The sequence below is a fragment of the Rhinolophus ferrumequinum genome, chromosome 21, assembly GCF_004115265.2.
Source record: "Rhinolophus ferrumequinum isolate MPI-CBG mRhiFer1 chromosome 21, mRhiFer1_v1.p, whole genome shotgun sequence".
Taxonomy (NCBI): Eukaryota; Metazoa; Chordata; class Mammalia; order Chiroptera; family Rhinolophidae; genus Rhinolophus; species Rhinolophus ferrumequinum.
The window spans coordinates 55,255,261-55,277,681 of NC_046304.1; the positions used below are offsets into that span (position 1 = coordinate 55,255,261).

General features: G+C 56.0%; 1 protein-coding gene across 1 annotated transcript in view; it reads left to right on the top strand.

Moving 5' to 3' along the window:
• Nucleotides 1-226: 226 nt before the first annotated feature.
• Nucleotides 227-22,421, top strand: part of TBCD (tubulin folding cofactor D) — a 137,039-nt gene continuing 114,844 nt past the window's right edge. The window contains exons 1-7 of the mRNA XM_033090598.1: nucleotides 227-524; nucleotides 2,055-2,105; nucleotides 3,676-3,773; nucleotides 4,776-4,877; nucleotides 6,366-6,512; nucleotides 8,842-8,897; nucleotides 16,170-16,302. Coding sequence (XP_032946489.1) covers nucleotides 329-524; nucleotides 2,055-2,105; nucleotides 3,676-3,773; nucleotides 4,776-4,877; nucleotides 6,366-6,512; nucleotides 8,842-8,897; nucleotides 16,170-16,302 — 783 coding nt within the window. The 5' untranslated portion in view covers nucleotides 227-328. The remainder of the gene's footprint in view (nucleotides 525-2,054; nucleotides 2,106-3,675; nucleotides 3,774-4,775; nucleotides 4,878-6,365; nucleotides 6,513-8,841; nucleotides 8,898-16,169; nucleotides 16,303-22,421) is intronic.

Genomic DNA, 22,421 nt, shown 5'->3' on the forward strand with positions numbered 1-22,421 from the left:
TCCCCGCCCCTGGCCCCCCCAAAGCCCCGCCCGGCTCCGCCCCGCCAGCCTCGCTCAGGGCTCCGTCCGGCCCGCGAGCCCCGCCCCGCCCCTCCAAGCCACGCCCCACCCCGCCCCTGCCCCCCACAGCCCCGCTCCGCCCCGGGCTCTGCTCCGCCCCCCGCGCACTCTTTTGACAGCCGGCGCGCTCCGTAGCGGGGCCGGCGCTCGAGGTCGGAGGTCGCGGGGCGGGGTCTGCGTCCGCTGCTACGGCCGCTACCTCAGCGGTGGTGCCGCATCCCGCGTCCCGCGTGCCGGTGCCCGGCGAGGCGCGGTCCGGGCGCGGAGCATGGCCCTGAGCGAGAAGCCCGCCGCGGGCGCACCGGAGGACGGGCCGGAGGACGGACCGGAGGACGCAGCGCTGGCCCGTGGCAGTGCCCTCGAGTCGTTCGGCGACAGCGCGGAGACGCGGGCGCTGCTCGGCCGCCTACCGGCGCTGCTCGGGGACCGCGCGGCCCGGGAGGGCGCCCTGGAGCGGTTCCGAGGTGCGTGAGCGCGCGCGGGCCCGAGGCGGGACCTGCCTCCTGCCCCCACGCGGCGCGCGCCTGGGAAGCCCGCGCTGTGCGAGGGCGGCCTCTCCCGGAGGCCGCGGGCGGGGGGCGCCTCCCGGGGCTTCGCGGCCAGGGCTGCCCACGCCTCCCCGGCTGTGTGCACGGAGCGGGGCGTGGGCAGCCCCGCGTGCAGCGGGACCCGAGGCCCAGCGCTTTACGGAAGGAGCGTTACGGAGTCGCGAGCGGGGCCGGGGCGCGGCCTCCCCCGCAGCGGCCGCGTCGGGTCCCGGCGCCGACAGGCCTCCTTCAGGCGGTGGCTGGGAGGAAGGATGTGCCGGTTCTGAAGAACTGGCCTGGGCGGCGGCGAAGGGGCGGGGCCGCCGGGGTCGGTGTCCCCGCGGGACAGGCCTCGCTCCCCCGGCGGGCCGCGCGTGGGTGACTGTCCTGCACGAGCGGGACGCGGTGGCACCTGGTGGGCGGCTCTGGCTGTTCTGGGTCGTGGTCCCTGAGGTGACTGCAGAGTTCCCGCGAACGTTCGGGAACGTGGTCAGCGGCTCGCTCGTCCCTTCCTTCCGCCCTCCGGCCGCTGTCCTTTAGTTGCGGGCATCTGCGAAGTTTCTCCTTGTCGCAGAAGCTGCAGACACAGGCCCCCTGGAGCAGGGCCGCCGGTCGTGTTCTGGGGGGTCACCTAGAGTGTGTTGGCAGCAGGCAGTTCGTGCCCCGGTGGTGTGGGGCCGTGGACGGCGCCCCTGCTGGGTCACTGGGTGTCACCCCTCTGAGTTTGCAGTTTTCCTTAGTGGATCATTAAGGAGTCATTCCTTAGGGTCCGACCTGTGGTTAGTACAGGGGTTTTCTAATTCAGTAACACCGTCCTTGTGGGTCCTTTCAGCTAAACAATTTCTGCATAACTGTCTTCCTCTGTTTGTGATGATGACCCGCTGGCCTCGGAGAGGGGCTGAGTGCATTGAACGTGTTCTGCGTCAGCTCGGGCCTGGGTGTGATCCTGGCCCTGCACTTGGGCGGGTGGCTTGACTGCTCTGAGTCTGTTACTTTGGCTGTTAGTCGGGGTCCTCACTAACATAGGTGTGCACAGAACGTGTGGAGGGTGAGGTGGGCATCCAGTCCTGGGACGCGGGCAGATGAGGACCGCTAGGGAGGCGGTCATGGGGTCCGAGGAGAGCAGGTTCAGCCGCTGGGAGGCTCCCCGGGGTTGAGGAGGTTGTGCCGGGAGGGTGGCTTGGCACGTTGCTTGGGTACATCAGGAGTGGGAGGTGTGTGTGTGTGTGTGAGTGAAGGGAAGAATGGGGCTGTGAACAGGAGAGGGAGGGAAGGCAGGGGCGAGGCAGGGTCCAGAGGACATGGGAGGTCAGGAGGAAGGCGTGCTGAGCAGGCCAAGGCGCGAGGCCAGGACGCAGTGCCCTGGGGGGCTGCCCCTGCAGGTCGGTGAGGGAAAATGCAGGGGTTCTGAGCTGCTGCGCATGCGTGCCTCAGTGGTGTTAATGGTAACGCTCTTTCTCTTTTCAGTAATAATGGACAAGTACCAGGAGCAGCCTCACCTGCTGGACCCCCACCTCGGTAAGAGCAGCAGCGGATGATTTTGATTTTGGTCATTCAGTTACAGAGGATCACAGAGGCCTTGGTGTATGGTGCTAGTGTGTGTGTATGTGTATGGTGTGTGTGGTGTGTGTGTGTGAACAGAGGCCCAGAGAGCAGTTTCCAGGCTCTCGGCCTCACTGGGGAGGTGCTGGCTCGGGTAGTAGATGGCCGTCAGCTGTGACTAGTTAGCCATTGGCTACTGATGTAACTGCCATGGCTGAGCTAGCAAGCGCCGACTGCAGCTAGTAAATGGGGGTTGGTTGGCTGAGAAGCGGACGGTGGATTGTGGATCGTGTTGACCCTGCTTCCTATGTCTTGCCCAGCCGCCAGCGAGATGGGGGTGCAGGAAGACCCCTCGTTGGGGTACTGGCGGATGTTTGCTTTCGTGTCTCGACCAGCCGCCATCGAGAATATAGTGGTGTGACTCCCCTGTCGATGGCTCCGTGGGTGTTCCTTTTTGGCCTCACCGTATCCTGCGTTCTTGTGCAGGAGTGGGAACTGAGACCCTGCATGACAGTATTTGTATGGTGCGTGCATGTGTGTGCGTGCGGATTGGCAGAGGGAGTCGGGATGAAGAGCCCAGGTCTTAACTTGTTAGCAGGGCTGGCTGGTCAGTTTAGTGGACCTGTGATAGTGGCGTGAGTTCCATTGTCCCTGCAGCCTGTGGGCAGGTGTATTTGAGCTGCGTTTTTCCTCGCTGCAGTTGACACATGTTTTGCTCGTCATGTATATTTTAGTGTGAGCTCTGCAGTTGGGTCGATGGCATGTGCTTGGCTGGCCCTGTGTGAGCTCTGGGTGGGTGAGCTCTTTGCCTCAGTGACTGATGGCGGTTTTCACCCAGGCTTGCAGACTACCCCTGTGCACGATTGGGCCAAAAACTTGGGGGGACCTCTGCAGACTTCTCGAGCTCGTCTGCCTAGCCGCTCCCCGTTTGGCACTGGGCCCTGCACATTTCAGCTGACTCAGTCCCCTTGAACCTCAGTCCCTGCTCTGCCTGAGTCCCATGTACCTGCATTGACTTCTAAAAATTACTTTCTGGTGGTCAACCTGGGCCGCTGCAGGTCCCAGCTGGTTTGTTACCATGCACGGCCTGTGGTTCCACTGTCTGGAAATCCATTTGTCATATATTTGTCCAGTTTTCTAGTGCTTGTGGGTAGGGCATTCATGTCAGTTTTTCCTTTACACTTGGAAATCCTTTCTGTCTTTACATTGGTTAGTTCCAGGTCATTGCTAAATCATGGCAGGCGTAGCTTGTATTTTCTGTAAAGCATGGTATTAGATATTGATTTGAGATAGAACATTTTTCAAAAATAAGAGATTTCCCTGCGTGTTAAAAGAGGAATGAATGTTGTATTAATTCTAATGCCTTTTTAGAAACTTAAGATGAAAGTGTTTTTTTTTCTTTTGCTCTGTTGATATTAGGATTGCATAGGTTTACTAAAATTGAACCATTCATACATTTCTAAATAAATGCTTGTTTCTTTGGCATTTTGTTGTACCATCATATGTTCACTTTTATGGCAAATGTTTTGTCTGTCTTTTTCCCTAGAATGGATGATGAACTTGTTGTTGGGCATCGTGCAAGACCAGACCTCCCCAGCTGACCTCGTGCATCTGGCTTTTAAGTTTCTTTACATCATCACCAAGGTAACAGTTACCGAGCAGTTCATAGTTGACAGAACACTCAATATAGTTGGTCCAGAAGTTACCTTCCAAACTGTTGTTTCTTTTGAAGGATGGTTCACACACATATGTTGTGGCTTTTATTCTTTCTCTTTTTACCCTGTTTTGGGGATTAGATATTAGTGATCCAGATGGTCCTTAGGCTGCAACAAGGTGCAAGATATTTAGCGTTTTGCATTTGAATAGATCCAGTACCACCTAGCTAGAAAGGAGGAGAGAGGCTGATACATGACTAATTCGGAAAAGCTTTTTACAAGGAAATAGAAGTGCTCCTCAAACTTACGTGCAGGTGAATGTCCTGAGGACCGTGTTACAATGGAGACTCTCAGTCAGTACGTGTGGGGTCGGGCCTGACTCTGCATCCTTGCACGCGCCCGGCTGATGTCCCCGTGTAGGCCTGTACTTACCAGAATTGGCAGCTTTGACCATGGGAGTGACTCCAAGCCTCTCCGGTGGGTTGTGGTTTTGAGGGCTCCATGTTGCTGTCGTGCCTGCTGTGTGGTGGAGAGAGCCCCTCGGCTAATGGGAGTGTGCTGGGGTGGGCTCCCGTGGGCACACTACTCTGCAGCTCGCTCGGTCCCTTTCTGAAGGTGTCAGCCACTGCATCTTGTGGAAGTCGTAATGAATTTGGGGACCTCGAGGTTCTCCAGGACATACTCTTCATAAGTGTCACAGGGCAATCATAGAAACAAGGTTGAAGCAAAACTTTTCAGTTTGTAACATACCTGTGTCTGATGAACCACGTGGAAGATTTATCAGTCAGATTGGGACAGAACATGCGATTATGAAACGACTTAAGCAGAGAGAGTCTTCTTGTTCTGTCTTACTAAATCGTGTCACTGTAAGAGGGGATTCTCTGTGGTCATTGGGTGGTGTACGTGCTGATTTTTCATGAGGAAAAAAGTAGTCTCGCAGCTTTCTCTGTTTCTAATTATATAATAATTCAGTGCCTTTTTTGTTTGATAGGTTCGAGGATATAAAACATTTCTTCGTTTGTTTCCTCATGAAGTAGCTGATGTTCAGCCTGTCTTAGACATGTTCACACATCAGAACCCTAGAGACCATGAAGTGAGTGCTCTGTCCTCTTCATTCTCGGCCCTCTCGCTCCTCCCCTTCCTCCCCTTGTTTCTCCATTCCTGCACTGGTGACTTCACCTTCTGTTTCTTTCACTTTTATCTTACTACGCTTTTTGTGTCACTCATTTCTTTTATTGTTTTGGTTTTTCTCTTGTTATATATGTTACTTTATTTTCCTGTGAAATATGTCCCTTATAAAGGAAAGAGTATGCCTCCCTACTGTGGTGATAATTATATCACCATTCAAGTTTCTTAAATTTGAAATATAACTGTTGGGGGTCACCAAGGCCACCCCCAAGTGTGACGATTTCCTAGGACCCTCCAGGAGTTGGGACACAGTCGTCCCTGTGGCTGTGATTCATTGCCGCTGAGTCAGCGAAGGGACAGGCACGTGGGTGACGTCCAGAGAAAGCAGCAGCAAGCTTCCAGAGTCTTCTCCCCTGTGGGTCCCATAGAGCACTTGTAATTCCCAGCATCGAGCTGTGACGGCACTTGTGGAGAGTCATCTGCCACGCAAGGTCCCAGGGACCAGCTCCCCGATTCCTCTGGGGTCACTTGTGGATGCTCCCTGTTGAGCACATGCTGACGTTCAGGCTCCCAGAGGAAAGGAGACGTGCAGCTTGAGCCACAGGGTTTGTGCAGACAGTTGAGGCCAGAGTCCCCGGGTCAGTCAGGGAACGGTGGGAACGCTCCTGGAACCAAGTTCCGATGCCCACCATGGCGCCTGCAGGCATGCCAGCTGTGGGGGCGCTCGTCCCCGCACTCTGCACATGGTGCGTGACAACGGCTCGGAGGACCTGTCAGTACGCACGTGCCTCATTCCTCCTGAGGACGTGGGTGAGCCTCCCCTGCTCTGCCTCTTGTGCCCCGGTGCCTGGTTCCAGGGCCAGCATGGAATCTCGTTGTAGTGACTGCTGAAGATAAGGGCACTCACATTTGATGGGAAGTTGAGAATTGTTTTCTTCTTAAGTCTTCCATTTTTTTTTAATTTTTAATTTTTTTTAATTTATTGGGGTGGCAATTGTTAATAAAATTAAATAGATTTCAGGTGTACAATTCTGTATTACATCATCTATAAATCCCATTGTGTGTTCACCACCGAAAGTCAGTTCTCTTTCCATCACCATATATTTGATAAGTCTTCCATTTTTTATCTTTTTCTCTGCTTTCCATTTTCTCAAAAGGCTAAGTGCACGCTGAAGGGCGCCAGTGAAGAAAAGCTGTCATACTGACGTATTAGGATTCCCCTGTTCACTTTGCTGTTTCTTTGGTTGGCTGAGGCAACCAAATCCCTGACAGGGTGTGGGGACAGGAGACATGGGAGGAGCTAACAACTGTCCACGTCCCAGACGCTGAGATTGCCAGCGTCTGAAGGGCCTGTGATGGGCACCGAGTGTCTGGGGAGGCAACAGGGCTGAGTGGGACGTGCAGCTCCCCCTGTTCTTCACACAAGTCATTTCCCTTTGGTTTAACTCCGCAGACCTGGGAGACCCGCTACATGCTTCTCCTCTGGCTCTCCGTGGCCTGCCTGATTCCTTTCGATTTTTCACGCCTTGATGGGAACCTGGTCACTCAGCCTGGGCAGACGCGAGTGTCCATAATGGACCGTATCCTCCAGATAGCAGAGGTGAGTGCGGCCGCAGACGGTTCCTGCTGGTCACGGCTCTCTTTCATGCTGGTGCTGGCGTGTAGAGTTTAATTAGGTACACTTGGACGTTCATGTGTCTCTTCAACTGCTGTTACTGTTTTTCGGTGACGTGAATTCCATTTCATAACCTGTTTTGAAATTGTGGTAATTCATACGGGGTCGGGATGAATTACTTTGGCAAATCTCATTTCCTTGTAGATATTGCAAAGACTCTGTTAAGCATAATAATGGTATAAGAGGTTTCAGAGGCCAATGGTAAGAGAAAATAAAGGTCCATTTTTAATTTAGTTTTTTTTTTTTTTTTTAAAGATTTTACTGGGGAAGGGGAACAGGACTTTATTGGGGAACAGTGTGTACTTCCAGGACTTTTTTCCAAGTCAAGTTGTTGTCCTTTCAGTCTTAGTTATGGAGGGCGCAGCTCAGCTCCAGGTCCAGTTGCTGTTAGTTGCAAGGGGCGTAGCCCACCATCCCCTGCGGGAGTTGAATCGGCAACCTTGAGGTTGAGAGCCTGCACTCCAACACAGCCATCCAGGAGCTCAGTGGCTGCTCAGCTCAAGGTGCCGTGTTCAATCTTAGTTGCAGGGGGTGCTGCCCACCATCCTTTGCGGGACTTGAGGAATCGAACTGGCAACCTTGTGGTTGAGAGCCCACTGGCCCATGTGGGAATCGAACCGGCAGCCTTCGGAGTTGGGAGCATAGAGCTCCAACCGCCTGAGCCACTGGGCGGCCCCTTAATTTAGTTTTAATTTAACTTTCAACATTATGTAAATAATACACGACCATTGTAGGAAAACTAGAATATAAAGAGAGGCAACAAAGATGTTAAGTCTCTCCAATTCTGGTGCCCGAGATGCCAGTTGTACATGTTATTCCAGCTTCTCCTGATGTGAATACTGTGGGTATAAACAGAGCATTGTACCAGGTATTTATTGCTGTGAAAAACACCACCCTGAACTTGAGTAGCTTAGCACATGTTTGTCATCTCACAGTCTCAGTGGGTCAGGAGTCTGGCCTGGCTTTGCTCTGACCCCTCCCAGGGTCTCCCCAGGCTGCCGGCAAGGCTCCCCGAGGCAGGGTCCACGTCCAGGTTCTCTTGGTTGTTGGCAGAAATCAGCGCCTCAGGGAAGTTCTTTGCTGGCCGTTCCTTGCCACTTGGGCCCCCCAACATGGCAGCTTATTCTGGCAAATAATGAGGGTCTGCTAGCAGGTCATGGAAGTGGACATCCCATGCCTGCCATGTTCTCTTGGTTAGTGCAGGTCACCGTGCAAGTCCCAAGAGAGGGACTACAGTCATCGAGACTGCCTGCCACACGCACAGCAGGCTCTCAGTGCCGCTGTGTGCAAGACACTGTCCTAACCACTCTTCACATATCAGGCCTTTCAGGCTGCCAGTGAGGCAGCTCCCTGTTTGTCTCCTCAGTTTGCAGAGGAGACAGCAGGCGTAAAGACAAGTGACTTAGCTCGTTCATTTTCTCACAAACGGTGGCTCCAGACTTGGGCCCTGGCAGTTCGGCTATGGATGCTCGCCCCACGCCGCCCCTTGGAGCGGGCCCTTGCGGTCCTGTGGCCCTTGGCACTACGTCCTGAATGTCACGTTAGGAAGCGGATGTCTCCCTCCTCATCTTGAAGGGAAAGGGTGCTCCACTGCGCCCTAAATTCTCTCATGGGTGACGTTTTGTGTGTGTTTCTAGCTGTGCCTGTTAGAAGGAGTGTGGTGACAAGCACCTTTACATCCCCTGTGTGTGCTTGTCCCCAAGTGGGATTGCTCTGAGAGAGGCAGCGCGTTTCTAAAGTTTTGACCCCATGTTTGTGGTTGTCCAGAAAGCCTGCCCAGAATTAAAGACCTTTTAAGTATCATTTGGGGAAAAGTTAGTTGAGAATGCGAAACCTCTTGAGGCGGGCCTCCTAAGGGAAGCCAGCCTTTTGTACTAACACAGGTCCTCTCCTGTGTGAGGGGGGCCCTCCTGACGGTTCTGACACTAGATGTCGACAGGCCCCAAAAATGTTCTGTGGACACTGGTTCTGTTATAGTTGGGCAACACATACGCATTTCATTTTTCTGCTGTTTTTGCTAATGTGTGTTTCAAGGGGTGTGACCACAGTGCAGTAGGCTTCGGACCTACCTGGGCAGCTGTGGCCGCTGGCTCAGGCTTAGGACTGGTGCGTGCCGCTTTGGAGTGTGGCCTCTGGCTGCAGGCTCTGTGAGCCGGGCTCTCGGGAAGCTGCTGAGTGTGGGGCTGGCCAGCCGAGCGGGTCCCTGAGATTTGCACTGTGTGTAACGGCGCCTGTCTTTTGTCCTTTCTTGCAGTCCTACTTGGTTGTCAGTGACAAGGCCCGGGATGCAGCTGCTGTCCTCGTGTCCAAGTAAGTGCCTAGCGAGCGCACTGCAGTCCCGCAAGTGGTGTGCGACTGCATGTGCTGAGGCCTTTGACGTGTGACTCACGTGTCTGTGTTGTGCTCAGAAAAGGGTGCGGGTTCAGAGGCCTGAGGAAGTTGTCCCTACTCCTCTCAGTGCTCTGTCACTTTCTCTGAGGGAGCACCAGCTCTGGGGTGCAGGACACCCCGGAACCTGATGTGACCACGGGCAGTGCAGGTTAGGTTAGGAGATCACAGGGGTCTGATGCCAGGCTGGGGGCTCACAGGGCACCTGACACCGGGCTGGGGGCTCACAGGTGACCTGACGCTGGGCTGGGGTCTCACAGGGCACCTGACACTGGGCTGGGGGCTCACAGAGGTCACTCTCTCTGGGTTGGGGCTCAGGGAGGTCACCTGACAGGCCCTCAACTGAGCAGAGTGTGGATTTAGATTAGGCGTAGCAGTTACCCCAGGGGCATAAGCTCAGCTTTGGGTGCTGGCTGTTAGAGGAGCCTTTAAAAGTCACTTATTAAAAAAAAAAGTCACTTAGCGGTTCACGCTATGGGTTGTGGAGAGCGTGAGCTGTGATGGGGGCATTGTGGTTTGTGATAAAAACCCCAGACCTTCTGGGTTAACTGCAAAACAGGCTGTGCCTCCGACAGGTGAGGATAGTGAGATGACCCAAGCAGCAGGCGAGCCTGGAGTCCCTGAATAATGCCTGGACACAGGAAAGCTGAGTAAACGTCCATGGAATGTGAGGATGGAAGGAAGCAGTTTTTCTAAATTAACCTTTTGTATGACATGGTGTGGGGACAGAGCCCCAGAAAGCAGTTTCCAGGCTCTCGGCCTCCTGTGGAAAGGTGCTGGCTCAGGTAGTAGATGGCCATCAGCTGTGGCTGGTTGGCCGTCAGCTGTAACCAGTGAGCCAACGGCCACTGATATAACTGCCGCGGCTACGGAGGGAAGTGGAGGAGAGAGGAGGAGAGAGGAGGAGAGTGGAGGAGAGTGGAGGAGAGTGGAGGAGAGTCGGTCGGTTGGCAGCAAAGCGGACAGCAGGTCGCACGTCGTGTAAACCCAGCCTCCAGTGAGACCATAGTGGTATGATTTCCCTACCTATGGCTCCGTGGGTGTTCCTTTTTGGCCTCACCATGTCCTGCGTTCTTGTGTGGGGAGTGGGAGCAGAGACCCCTAATGCCACCCTGTATGACACATGGTTTAAAATATGTATATAGAGTAAATGAATTAGAAAGTTTGGCTTTTATGGTTCCATCTCCATTCGTGAAAGTTGAAAATTGGCTCTAACAACCTTTGGAGTTTGGGGAACGGACACCACCTTCATGGGCTCTGGGTCGCCTCATGCTTGGGTGGCAGCTATGACCTTGCTCAAAGGTCATAGCTAGAAACTAGAAACACCTAGTTTCTTGGGGAGTTGAGGGCTTGGATGAGATGTTTGCGGGACCACAGGGCAGAGCCTGGACGTGAGAAGCTGCTACTCGCAGTGAGGATGGGCTGTGGGGACAGAGCCAGGAGTGCAGCTTCCAGGCTCTCGGCCTCACGTGGAAAGGTGCTGGCTTGGGTAGCAAATGGCCATCAACTGTGGGATGGCCATCAGCTGTGGGTAGTTGGCCGTCAGCTGTAACCAGTGAGCCATTGGCCACTAATATAACTGCCGTGGCTAGGCTAGCAGCAAGTGGGGAGCTAGCAAGAAGAGGGTGGCTGAGGTAGCAAGAGCGAATTGCAGCTAGCACAGCGGATTGCAGCCGGCAAGTGAGGTTGGGTTGGCAGAGAGAAGTGGACGGCAGGTTGCGGATCATGTGGCTCCTGCTTCCTGTGTCTCCAACCCAGCCACCAGCGAGACTATAGTAGTGTGACTTCCCTGTCTGTGGCTCCGTGGGTGTTCCTTGTTGGCCTCACCGTGTCCTGTGTTCTTATGTGGGGAGCGGGAGTTGAGACCCTGCATGACACCCTGCATGACAGGGACACACGGGAGCTGCCTCAGACGCGTCCCCTGGGGGGACCAACCTGACAGGCATGGTTTCGACAAGGACGAGAAGCAATGGGGTTCTTTCTAATTGAGAAAGAAATGTGCGTTTTGGAAGAGGAGAGTATAAGGTACAAGATAAAACTCAGTTCTTTCATCCCTAGATGGAGCTGCTTTTGACCTCTGTGCTGCCACTGTGTGGGGCGTGTGGAGCCCAGGCGTGTTGGTACCAGGGCCTTCCTTCACTCTTCTTCCCAAACATGATGGCGTTGTGAACGTTTCTGTCCCCCAGCCTCCTACTGGACACATAGACCACTGCCCTGCCTCCTGGTAGTGAAATCCATACCATCACGAGCATTTTGCATAAATTGGACCATTCTGGTTGATGCTTAGGGACGAATTCCTAGAAGCAGAACAAGCATTTTAGGAGTTTTAAATGCAATTGCTGGAAAGATTGAATACGTTGGAAGTCCCCTTTTCCCCATATTTACCAACCGTGTGTTTGGTCTTACTGTTTTCCAGGTTTGTTAAATGAAAAACACCTGTGTTTTATTCTTTCTTATTACCAGAAATACCGATGGTTTGGCAGAGTGATGCTGAGTATGTGGGTGCCCAGGAGGTGAAATCCTAAGTCTTCATGCCCCCTCAAATGCCCTCTAGGCAAGGTGGCAGCCAGAGCCCTGCAGTGGCCGAGGGACAGGTGACCTGTGTGGGCTCAGCCACTGGCGGGGCTCTCCGTCGCCCTCTGGTGGTAGGCGCGGGCAGCGTTCCTTGTGGTCGCTGCCCGTTTGCAGCGTTAAAAATGCTCCCGCCGCTCCCGCGGTTGCCAGGCAGCCCCTGCAGCCGGTTCTGCGCTGGGCGGAAGCACTGAGTGGCTGACATCTGAGAGCTTCTAGGTCAGCCCACCTCCTAGCCCGTTTGTCTGCTCAGTGTGCTGGCGGCTCCGGCTAGGAAGGCCCTGGGTGTGGAGCGGTCCGAGCGGTCCTGCTCCTCAGCTGCCTGCCTGTGTCGCGCATGCACTCGGCCCCAGGCCGCCGTCATCCTGCCTGCTGCAACTGTACCTGCTCCGTTAGTAGCCGAACCTTTCCCAAGGCTGCATTCACGTCTGTCCTGACGTCATGCTGACGCCAAGACGCTTGGATTCAGGTGTTCCTTATAGAATTCCGTGGAAACTAGGCCTGGACCCTAGTTTCACTTGACCCTCAGTGATCATATTCATTTTAAAAGCAGACGTTTTTGTCTCATCATAACAGCAAGGTGTGTTTCATGTAGAGAAGGTGAAATTTTGGAGCATAGAAAACTAGAAAAAACCCCACACACTTGTAGTGCACAAAACTCATGCTGTATCTTTTGTCTTTTTCTGTGTTCAGTGTGTACCGTAGAATCTCACCGTGTTAGCGTCCTGCTTTGTCACTTTGTCACTTAGCTTCACATTCCCACTGGCTGCCCCCCTGCGTCTGGATCCTTTGAGAGCTGGGGCTTCAGCAGCCATCACACCCCTTCTTGCCCTGACTAGCGATATCCTCCCTTCCTGGGTGCTTTTGCCTCTCCTGCAGCCTCAGCTTTCTCCACGTGCAAGACGCTGACCTGCACCTGCGCGTTGGGTCCTAGTCCCCCAACGTGGTTGGTGGCCTTTTACTGTCTGTCTTCTTTGACCAAAAGTTTTAATTTTCATTTCAAAACAATTTTTTCCTTTTCTTTAGTTATTTTTACTTTTAAGCTTGACATCTTACCTTGTTAGAGATTTTACAAATAGTCATTTACATTTTTCTACCTTTTTATTGTTTAATATACAGTTATTAACCCATTTGGAATTTCTTTTGGTGGAGGGCATACAGTAGATTCCCCCAACAGACGACTAGTTGTTATAGCACCATTTGGTGACTGTGTCCACTAGTGTATGTTACAGTGAATGCTTAGGGGCAGGGCGTGTCCTCCACCTGTCCAGTTTCGCTCCTTGACTGTGTTGCTGAGTCGGGCGGCTGTGGTAACTACCGAGGAGTGTGGGGAGTGGCCATCAGTCCCACGAACGTTTAGCCGGGTGTCCTTTGTCCCTCTGACAGGTCTCGTTCTGTAGTTAAGGCTCTGCTGCTCTTTCTGAGCCGTGCTGTGCGGCTTCTGTTCCCGAGAGGACAGTGGCCCTCTAGAATCCCTGCCCATTTGCTGAGTCCATAGTGAAGAGATGACGCCTGGGATGGAATTTCTCCGAAAAGGGATGGAAGCAGAGGATTCAAGGACCGGAGTGTGTAGCCAGTCTAGTTTGTGTAACTGTGTTTTATCTGCGGGGTAGATATTTTTTCCATTTTTGCTTATCTGTATTTTTGGACCTCTGCAGTAAACATACATACTTTATGAGAAAAATACAAAACAACCCACTGAACTCGTTCAAAGGAGCCTTAGGTTTTTACCTGAATGTGGAAGCTCACGGTGTGGGACTGTTCAGGAAGGGATATCGGCTGACCTGCGCACTCGGCCCACGCCAGGAGCCTCGGTGCAGAGGGGAGGGGCTTGACCAGAGGCGAAGGTTCAGTGGCTTAGGCTTTGGCAGGATGCCACACGTTGCTTGGAGTTCTCCCGAGGGGTGGGAGGGCGGGGCTGTGTGGTCCGCCAGCTCTGTGGGTGCTCTGGGCCTGTGCCCTCGCCTGTCGGGGGGCAGCCCCCGTGGGCACCAGGCCTGCACACGGTGTCCTGTGAGTGTTGCTGTCTCGGCCAGTGGGCCGAGATCACAGATCAGGCCGAGGGTCCGGTCGCTGTGGGCGTGGCCCTCACCCTGCGGCCCCCAGAATCACAGGGCTTTAAACGGGGCCCAGGACGTTGCGATGGGGACTACAACCTGTTGTCCACTTAGGTAAGCCCCTGAGGTGCAGGCTGGGTGCGGTTACCCCCACGCCTGGGGGAGGCACGCGACTGTGCCTTTGTCACGAGCATCCTGAAGTTGTATAAAAACGCTTGGTGACTGGCGATCTCAGGTGGGGCAAGAGGACAGTCTTGGAGCCTGTGCTTGCCTCCTTTTTCCTGAGGTAGAGGCCTCACTCTGGTTCCGCAGCTGCCGCTGAGCTTCTGGAACTGGGCGGGGCTTCCGGGCGGAAGGGAGGGGGTGTGTGTGTGTCTGTCCCCGGGTGTGTGTGTCCCCGGGTGTGTGTGTGTCTGTCCCCGGGTGTGTGTGTCCCCGGATGTGTGTCTGGACCGCAGATGCCCACAGGAGGCTCCTGGCCTGTGTGGGCAGAGGAGATAGTGGGGTTTTCTATGACAACAGGAAATTGATTTCTGTTTTTAAATTACTCATCCGGTGCGTCAACTACAAGTACTTCTAGTAAGGCCACAGGTGCTTGCTGCCTTTGGTGCCCTTAGGGTAGTTCCATAAAAGAGTGATTCCAGAGCTGAAAGGTGTCCTCAGACTGTCCCCAGCGGAAGCAGAGCGTGTGCTGGTGGGTGGGTGATGGCCATCAGGGGCCCTGTCTTCTGCTTGTCCAGGAGTGTGGTAGAAACGGGAAGGCTGATGCTGGTCAGGTCCCCTGTCCCCTGGGGCCGTGGTGATGGAGGGAGATTGGGACCTGAAAGCACAGGGAGCCCGCCCGCCACCCTGTTGTGTGGACTCAGCTGTACAGGATGCGCTGTTCATTGTCTGGAGTGCGTTCGTCATCTCTCGAGAGTGTACAATAGGCAGCCACAGGGTGAGCCATTCCCACGAATGTCGAATGATGGCATTAGAGCTACAGAATAGTCCACTGTGATTCTTACATAATTTTAAGCCATTCCTTATAATGTTCAATTTCAAATTTATTTCAAAATTAAGTTGATTCTATTTGAAAATAAATATTTGTTTTCCCCCCACATCCCCCAAAAAGAGATAGCGAGTCAATCCCACTAGTGATGAAGAATGAACTAGATAAGGTCAGTAAGGTGACGAGATGAGCAAAAACTCTATTAGAGTTGCCTTAGCTGCCTTAGTTACTTCAACAACATGGATTTACATTTATCCTGTGGTGCGCAGTCTTTTCGTAAGGTCAGACTATAGTGCGGGAGTCCCAGCTGTTCCCTGAACGTTGTCGTCTTTTTCCTCCTGAGTGCACACGGAGTGCTTTCCGTGGGCTTCTTTGTAGTGTGAGAGCTCCAGTGGTGAGTGAGACGGTCTGTCCTCAGGAAGACTGAAGTCGAGCAGAAGCAACGGGGAAGGAATAGGTATTCACAGTGCTGTGTGACGAGCCCCACAGGAGCCATGCGGACAGTTGTGATGGGCACACAGAAGGGACCCCCAACCCTGAGTTCCAGAGCAGGAAACATTCCTGCAGGGAGGTTATCTCAGAAGTAGGGCCAGGACAGTTCCAGGTTAGCGACAGGACACAACCTGGAATGCTGGGGGAGTGTGTGTGGTTCCGTATGAATTGGGGACAGCACGTCTGACATGGGCTTGCTCCCACAGGTCGGGCCGAGCCCTCCCAGGGTTCAATCAGGTCCTTGCAGTTCGCGGCAGCTTTGTGGCCGTTCTCTGGTCACACATCCCGCTGGGGGCTCGTCTGTGTACCTTGCAGGCTGCACCACCTCCCACCTCCCCTTACTTAGCTGTTTCCTCCATGTTATTTGCTTGTTTCCTGTGTTTCCGCTGCAGGATGCAAACTCCCCCGGGAGGGCAGGGGCTCAGCCTGAGCCACTGAGTCAGAGAACTGGGGTGGGCATGTGGGCTGGCTGGGGAGGGAGAAAGCACCCAGGCTGTGCTGTGGGAGCCGGAGGGTGGCTGCCAGCCCAGCCCAGCCTTGCAGGAGGGCCTGCGGAAGCCATACACCCCGTCTGAGCGGGCGGGGAAACCTGGGTTGTGGGGCCGTGGATACTAGCCAGACCTCTGCACAGGGAGGGTGACCCATGGAGGATGCAGGGACCGACGCGGGCCTGTTGCCCGTCCAGGCCCTGCTCGTGGGGGCCTGGCATCCCCAGGAGGCGGGAGGGGCTGAGGAGTGGGCCTTGGGGGTTCCTGGGCAGGGGTGGGACAGGTCAGTGTGGTACTGTGGTGAATGGGGCCTCGGGAAGGAGCAGGTGGGGTCCTGGGGCCTGCGTGTGACCTCAGAGAGGTCATGGTAGGGAAGCGCCCCTCGAGGGCCATGGTCGTGGCAGTGTCTTCATTTCTTAGATTGGGGAGTGTTGTAGGATGTCTGCCCTAGAGGGAGGATGTCACTTGTAGTGCAGAGGACACGCGTCCCAGATTGGACGCTCATCTTGACGATGTGGTGGGCTGGGAAGTGTGAGTTCTCGCCAGTTGGCGCCTGGGTTGAGCTGTGACCTTCCTGTTTGTTCCCTTCTGGCAGGTTTGTCACGCGGCCTGATGTCAAAGAGAAGAAGATGGCAGGTTTCCTGGACTGGAGCCTGTGCACTTTGGCCCAGTCCTCCTTCCAGACCATCGAGGGCGTCATCGCCATGGACGGCACGCTGCAGGCCCTGGTAAACACTGCGGGGGGCACGGGGCAGCTGTGCGCCGCTTGTGGCAGCAGATCGACTTGTGGTTACTCGGAGTCGGAAGTAGTAGGATCGGCTTCAGCAGGACGAGAGCTCATCTTTGCTGCTGCTGGGGAGTGGCTCTCAGGGGGAGTGGCCCTCAGGGTGACTGGCTCTCAGGGTGACTGGCAGGGCCGTGGCTTGTCAGCGAGGGCCTCCTGCTTTAGTGGAGATGGGCTGATCTGGCCTTGCGCTTGGCCACCAGGGGGCAGTGGTGCCCGTGGAGCTGGGCCTGCCAGGCAGGCAGGCAGGGGCGCGTCCTCCTCTGGCTTCTGCTCACCTGTATTCCAGAGTAATTATGGGGACCGGCTCTAATGAAATCAGGCAGGTTACTTGAGGTTTGATTTTGTGCAGATACTCAGGGCGTTTGTAACAACTGGGTTAAACACAGACCCGGCACCCACCCTTTCCCAGCCTCCTGCTCTGCTCCTCTGTGGTGCTGCCTTTTCTGGTGCCAACGGGGAGGAACGGTCTCCTTAACGCTCCGCAGAAGAGGGCGGGCGGCTGCCCGCGCCAGGCCTCCCCTGGGGGCGACCACCCGCAGCCCGGCTCTTGCCATTGCAGTGGGCAGGTCCTCGTCCGGGAAGCTCAGGGGCCATCGGCCCACTTTTGGGCAAGCAGACCCTATGGGCTGTGCTGAGAAGGGCCTTTGGGCCGGTGACTCAGTGTGATGTCATCGTCTCGGGTGTCGTCCCGTCCGCGTTCGTTGCCTGTGCAGGTCTCGCTGATGTGTGGGAGGCTGTGAGGGCTGGAGCAGAGGGGCTGACGGTGTGACCCCCAGGCCAGTGCGCAGGCCCCTCCAGGAAAGCCCTTTGCCCCTCATCGCTCTAGGCACTGAGGAAGCGACAGCCTGGCATCTGTTTCCATTCATGTTGCATTGTCTTCAGGAGGAATTACTGTTCAGTGATAAGAACATTTCAAAACATTTTAAAAAAAATCTGGAAAAATAGAACATTTCAGGATTCCCGTAGTCCCTCGAGGTAACATGTTTTACATGCTTTCTCCTTCCATTCTGTGAGTGAATGTGCTGTTTTCTCCGTCTTAAATCATTGTGTAATCAGGTACCACGAATGATTCAGCCTCTTACAGTGTATAATTGAGTGGTCATTTTGTAAATGCACGAGTCTGTGCGACCATCACGGTCTAACTCGACTCTTTCATGGCCCCTAAGGAAACCCCACACCCACCAGCACTCACTCCCATCCCCTCTCCAGCCCCTGGCAGCTGCTATCCTGCTTCCTGTCTCTGGATTTGCCCCTTCTGGACGGTTCCTGTACATGGTGTCGCGCGCATGTGGCCTTGTGTGTCTGGCTCCTCACTCAGATCGTGTCCCCGAGGCTCACCCACATCATACGTGGCCAAGTAGTCCTCCATTCCTGGGCGCTCTTCCTACCACAAATAATGCCAGTCTGAATTTGGGTGTGTAAGCTGTAGTTTTGAGCATCGATCTTCAGTTCCCTTGGGTATATAACAATAGTTTTTTTGAAAAAAATTGACAATAATTTAAATATTTTTTTGTTCCTGAGGTCTTGTCGTGTTGCTGGAACCTTTGGTAGCAACCTGTGCAGGCATACAGCGTGCCCTCGGGGGGCTGGTGCCAGCTGGCTGTGGGGTGATGCTTACACGGGGTGTCACTGGGCTCTTGGGTATCATTGCTGTGACAGAAGCAAGGCGGTCGGGGCTAGGCTGCCCCGTGTGGATTGCAGGGAGGGTAGGCAGGTGGGCCCACGGCTGTTGTTGCGTGGCCCCTGGGGGGCTGGATTTATGTGTCAGTGACTCTGATGAAGGATGGTGGATGGCATTGACCTGGTTTATTGGAAGGTTTGGGTTTGAGTGGATTCTTAAGTTTCGAGAAGTCTTAGGTCATGGAGAACCGGTGAGAGGGCTGATGAAACGTAGCTGGAGCCTGTCCGTCCACGGTGGCCGGCCGGGGCTGAGAGTGGGCGCTGCTTCACGGGAGGTAGGCACACTTGCCCTCACTCGCCAGTCAGGAGTCTGCATTCTAGACAGGCTCCTGGGGTCTCTGCAGCCCCCCACCTGGCCCAGAAGCCACTCTCTAGGGGCCACTGCTGGTTCCTGTCAGGGCAGCTGGGCCCCAGGCACCTGCCGGCGGGATGCACAGCGGTGGGCCCGTGCTCAGGCCGCCAGCAAGAGGCCCCGATGGCTGCCCGTTCTGCTGCCCGTGGAGGGAGCAGCCAGGAGTGGGGCAGTGCCCCCTCTGTGGGTGTCTCTGTGTTCCCCACCAGGAGGGGCAGGGTCCTGTTCCCTCTTCCTCCTGACGAATGACAAGATTTTAACAAGATTTTGCAGAGGCTTAAAGAAGCCCAGCCTTTGCCTCACCACTTGTTGGCAGAGGTGTGAGGAGCGCTCTCCGCGCGGGTGCTGGGCGGTGTGTGGGCCGCACCCCAGGGCCATCCGAGAGGTCAGCCCTCAGCAGTCACCATTCCAGGCGTGAATGAAAAACTGCCGCAAAGCAGCTGTGGCCGGTTTGCATCCTTTCCAGGGCCCTCGGAAGCCAGTGTTTGCTTGGAAAGCCTGGGGCCTGTCTGGTTTCCTTTTCTTCATTGGGGAGCAATTTGGTCTGATTGCTGCTGCCACCTGGGCAGGGAAGCCAAGCTGGGCGCTGTCCACCGCCCTGGGCGGGAGGGTGAGTGGGGAGAGTGGGGAGCGGTTTCACCAGGAGCCTGTCAGACCTGCACTGCCGGGCGGGGCGTCCGCGGGGCGTGACGGGACTCGCAGGCAGCCTGTGCTGGAGGGTTTCCTCTGTTTCTTTTGATGCACTTGGCTTCCCTTCATCCACCTGTTCATTAGTGTGGGCCGGGCGAAACAGGTGAACTCGTGACAAGTTCCATCGAAACTTGGAGCTGGTTTTCCCTTCCCTGGAAGCGTGCTCCTCTTGCAGCGACAGTTTTTAACTCTGGGTGGGAAGCAAGTGTTGGGCAGGGTCAGCACTGGGTCCCTCGCTCCGCTTTCCACACCCTTTGGGTTAGTCCTGTAAGCGTTCGGATTAATGCAGACTGAGGCGTTCAGGAGGGGAAACAAACACTGAACGTGAGGACGTGGGCCTGGCGTCTGTGGCTCAGGGGGTCGATGGCGGGGGTGAGGGTGGCGGGAGCGTCACTGGTGGCAGCAAAATGCTCTTGTTTACCAGCTGTTAGAATCACAGTGGACTTTGTTTCATCACTGACCAAAGGGTTGTGTTGTTAGAGAAGAAATAGTGGCCAACAGCAACACTGAGACCAGGTGAGCGACAGGCCGTCCAGCGCCCGTGTGAGTGGAGCAAGGCCTCTGGCCTCGGGAGCTTAGGTCGCGGAAGTAGTCTGGTGCCCAGGCCGGGACCCCTGCCTGCCCAAGGACGGGATCTAAGTGGACTAGTCCCCAGCCTGGGGACGCTGTAGCAACACCTGTGACCCCAGGCAGAGGTGCGGCCTTCTCTGCCTCTGTGGAAGGGAAATAACACACCTCTTACCTCAGAGGGTGGCGTGAAGGCTAATTAGTGAATGTCCGCTCTTTGAAGATGAAAAGAAGCCACTTGATTATCCGAAACCTCTCACGTAGGCTCTGCTTCTCTTCTGTTGGGGTTCTTTGGAGGCCAGCACCCTGCGTTTCACCTGAGGGCCAGGACGGCCAGAGCACACGTTGTCCCAGTTGGGCCTGTAGTCCCAGCGCTGCCTGGGGCAGGGCTCTGGGAGAAGTGTCAGCACTTGAGTGTCGACTTCCTCAGACTGCCTGTGTGGTTCTGTGCTCTTGTCACATTCAGGTGAAACGAGGCCCCATCAGCCCCCGAGGGTTTGAATAAAGACGCCTAGCAGCCAACTCTGACACTAGTTTAATTTCACGTAACTCAGCATGTTACGTGGGGCAGGCAGCCCGGGGGTGGCATGAGTCTTGTTGCAACCTGTGTGCTGATGGCACACCTTTAATCCACTGGCAGGCCGGTTTGTGCACCTGCCAGTGTGACGAGGCGACGTGTCCTGCTGGACAGGTGCTTGCAGGCAGCCTAGCCGGGCCCACGCTTGGAGGGCAGGGGCCTTGTGGGTCACAGGCTGCCCTGGCCTCTCAGATACCAGAACACTGCTGCTAGGCTGGGCAAGGGCTGCAGGCGCCTGGCCATGGCCCTCTGTGCAGGCCGTGGGGGGTGGCGTCTTGCAGTTTCCGCCCACCCTGCGGCTGCATTCTGCGGGGCATGGTGCCTTGCTGCCCTCACCCTTCCCCTCCCTTTAACGCAGTGTCCCTCAGGCTCTGTCCCGGGCGGCGGGCATCTCTCCCGATTCCCCCTTGACCTTTGGTTCCAGGTCTCTCTCCGTGGACACGGCATGTGTCCAGAGTGCGTGTTGTCGTGTCGCTTCTCCCTCCTCCCCTGCCCGTGTAGCAGACGAGGATGCTAGGCGCTGCGTGCTGGCACGGGCTGGGCGGCATGGCGGAGGCTCTGAGGTGTGTCCCGGACCTGGCCCTCCACTCCTGGTTTAGGGCTCACCTGGTGTCCTCCACCTGCCCGCCCCCGGGGTTTGGGAGCCGGACCCAGCCCCTCGGCTGTCACCTGCAGCCATGCTCTGTGTCCTTCAGTGGTGTCACTCGGGAGAGCCGGGTGACAAAGGGACCAGGACAGCCACAGTAGGCAGCCTCCAGAGGTGTCCCCGGGGGGAGGGTGAGCGGCAACGTGTGAGCCCAGGCTCCTCTTGGCTTCCCTGGCGGGCTCCTGCCCAGGCCATGGCTGTGGAGCCCTTCAGTGGGCTCAGCTCTGCGTCCGTGCTGCCCCCCCTTCCTCTGAGCTCCGCCTGTCTCACGGCACACACAGAAGCCCAGGGTTTGGGGGTGCCCATTTAGAAGGGTGGAAGTGGCCCCTGGGTATGTGCAGTCGTCAGGCACATGCCTGAGAGGAGGTGAGCGGTCTTGCTCTGGGGCTGGAGGTGCCTGGGTCTGCTGGTTGCCCCCTTGGAGGTGCCTGGTTGAGGGCACAGCCTGGGCAGTACTTCCCAGAGCTCCTTGTCCAGTGTCTGTTCACTGTTACTTCCTGGGGGTGGGGGATGGCAGGCCCTTCGAGAGGCCCCTCACTTATTTTTGCAAGTCAGCAGATGGGTGGTGGGAGGGCTCTTCCCTTCTGAACGGCGGGAAGGCCCTGGGGCAGCTTGGGAGTTCCCGGTGAAGTGCCACACGAGGACCAGAGCGCATCCCCTTAGCCGCCTTGCATGGGAGGTGTGACGCCGGCTGGGCTCACACACAGGCGAGGCCGCGGGCCAAGCCCTAAGCGGCGTCCAGCCTGGAGCTGTTGTGTTGGTGCTGACGGTCCTTTCTGTTCATCTTTTGTCCCTTTGTGTGTGGCCTGACTGTCATGATGGGGCCTGGTGCCGCTTCTCAGCCCTGGGACAAGACTGGAGGTGGGGTGCAGAATGGGGCGGCTCCCTGTGCCCCAGCTCTGTCCTGTCTGCTCGTCGGTGTGTCCTCCTGAGGTGCCGGCGCACGCACCTCTCGGGAGTTCTCGGGAGCCCTGAGGGGCGCCCAGGGCTGGTGTGGTGCGGGCCCTGGGTGGGGCTTCCGTTCTTGGCCTTGACTTGCTGGTGCTTCAGGGAGCTCAGACCAGCCTCTCCTGCACCTAGCAGCTGACAGCTGTGACTCACTGGCTGGGGGACATGCCCTGGGGAGGGGAAGCTGCTCTGCCCGTGGAGAGGTTAGCAATCAAAAGGGGCGGCTGTCCAGAATGAGTGCCCAGAAGGTCGTTTTGTTTGCACCCTGCGCTGTGCTGGTTTCTAATGACAGACAGTGCCGTCACCTCCTGGGCAGTGGCGGGTGTCCTGTGACCCCTACACACTGCAGCTGCTTCTGTGAAGCGTGTGCTTTCGACAGTGGCTGTCAGTGGCTTGTGTCATCTGCTTCCATGAGCAGTGCGGTGGCTGGGCTGGTGAGCACGTGATACCAGGAGTCTGGGGCGCTCTGGCCGGCCCTTCCCTCTGCTTCCCAGTCACTTAGGCTCATGCCAGGATACCTGTGGGTGTCGGTCTCCTGGGCCCAGGTGACCCCACAGGAGGAGGCGAATGTGCGAGGAGCCGGAGGGCCTCTGCTTTGCC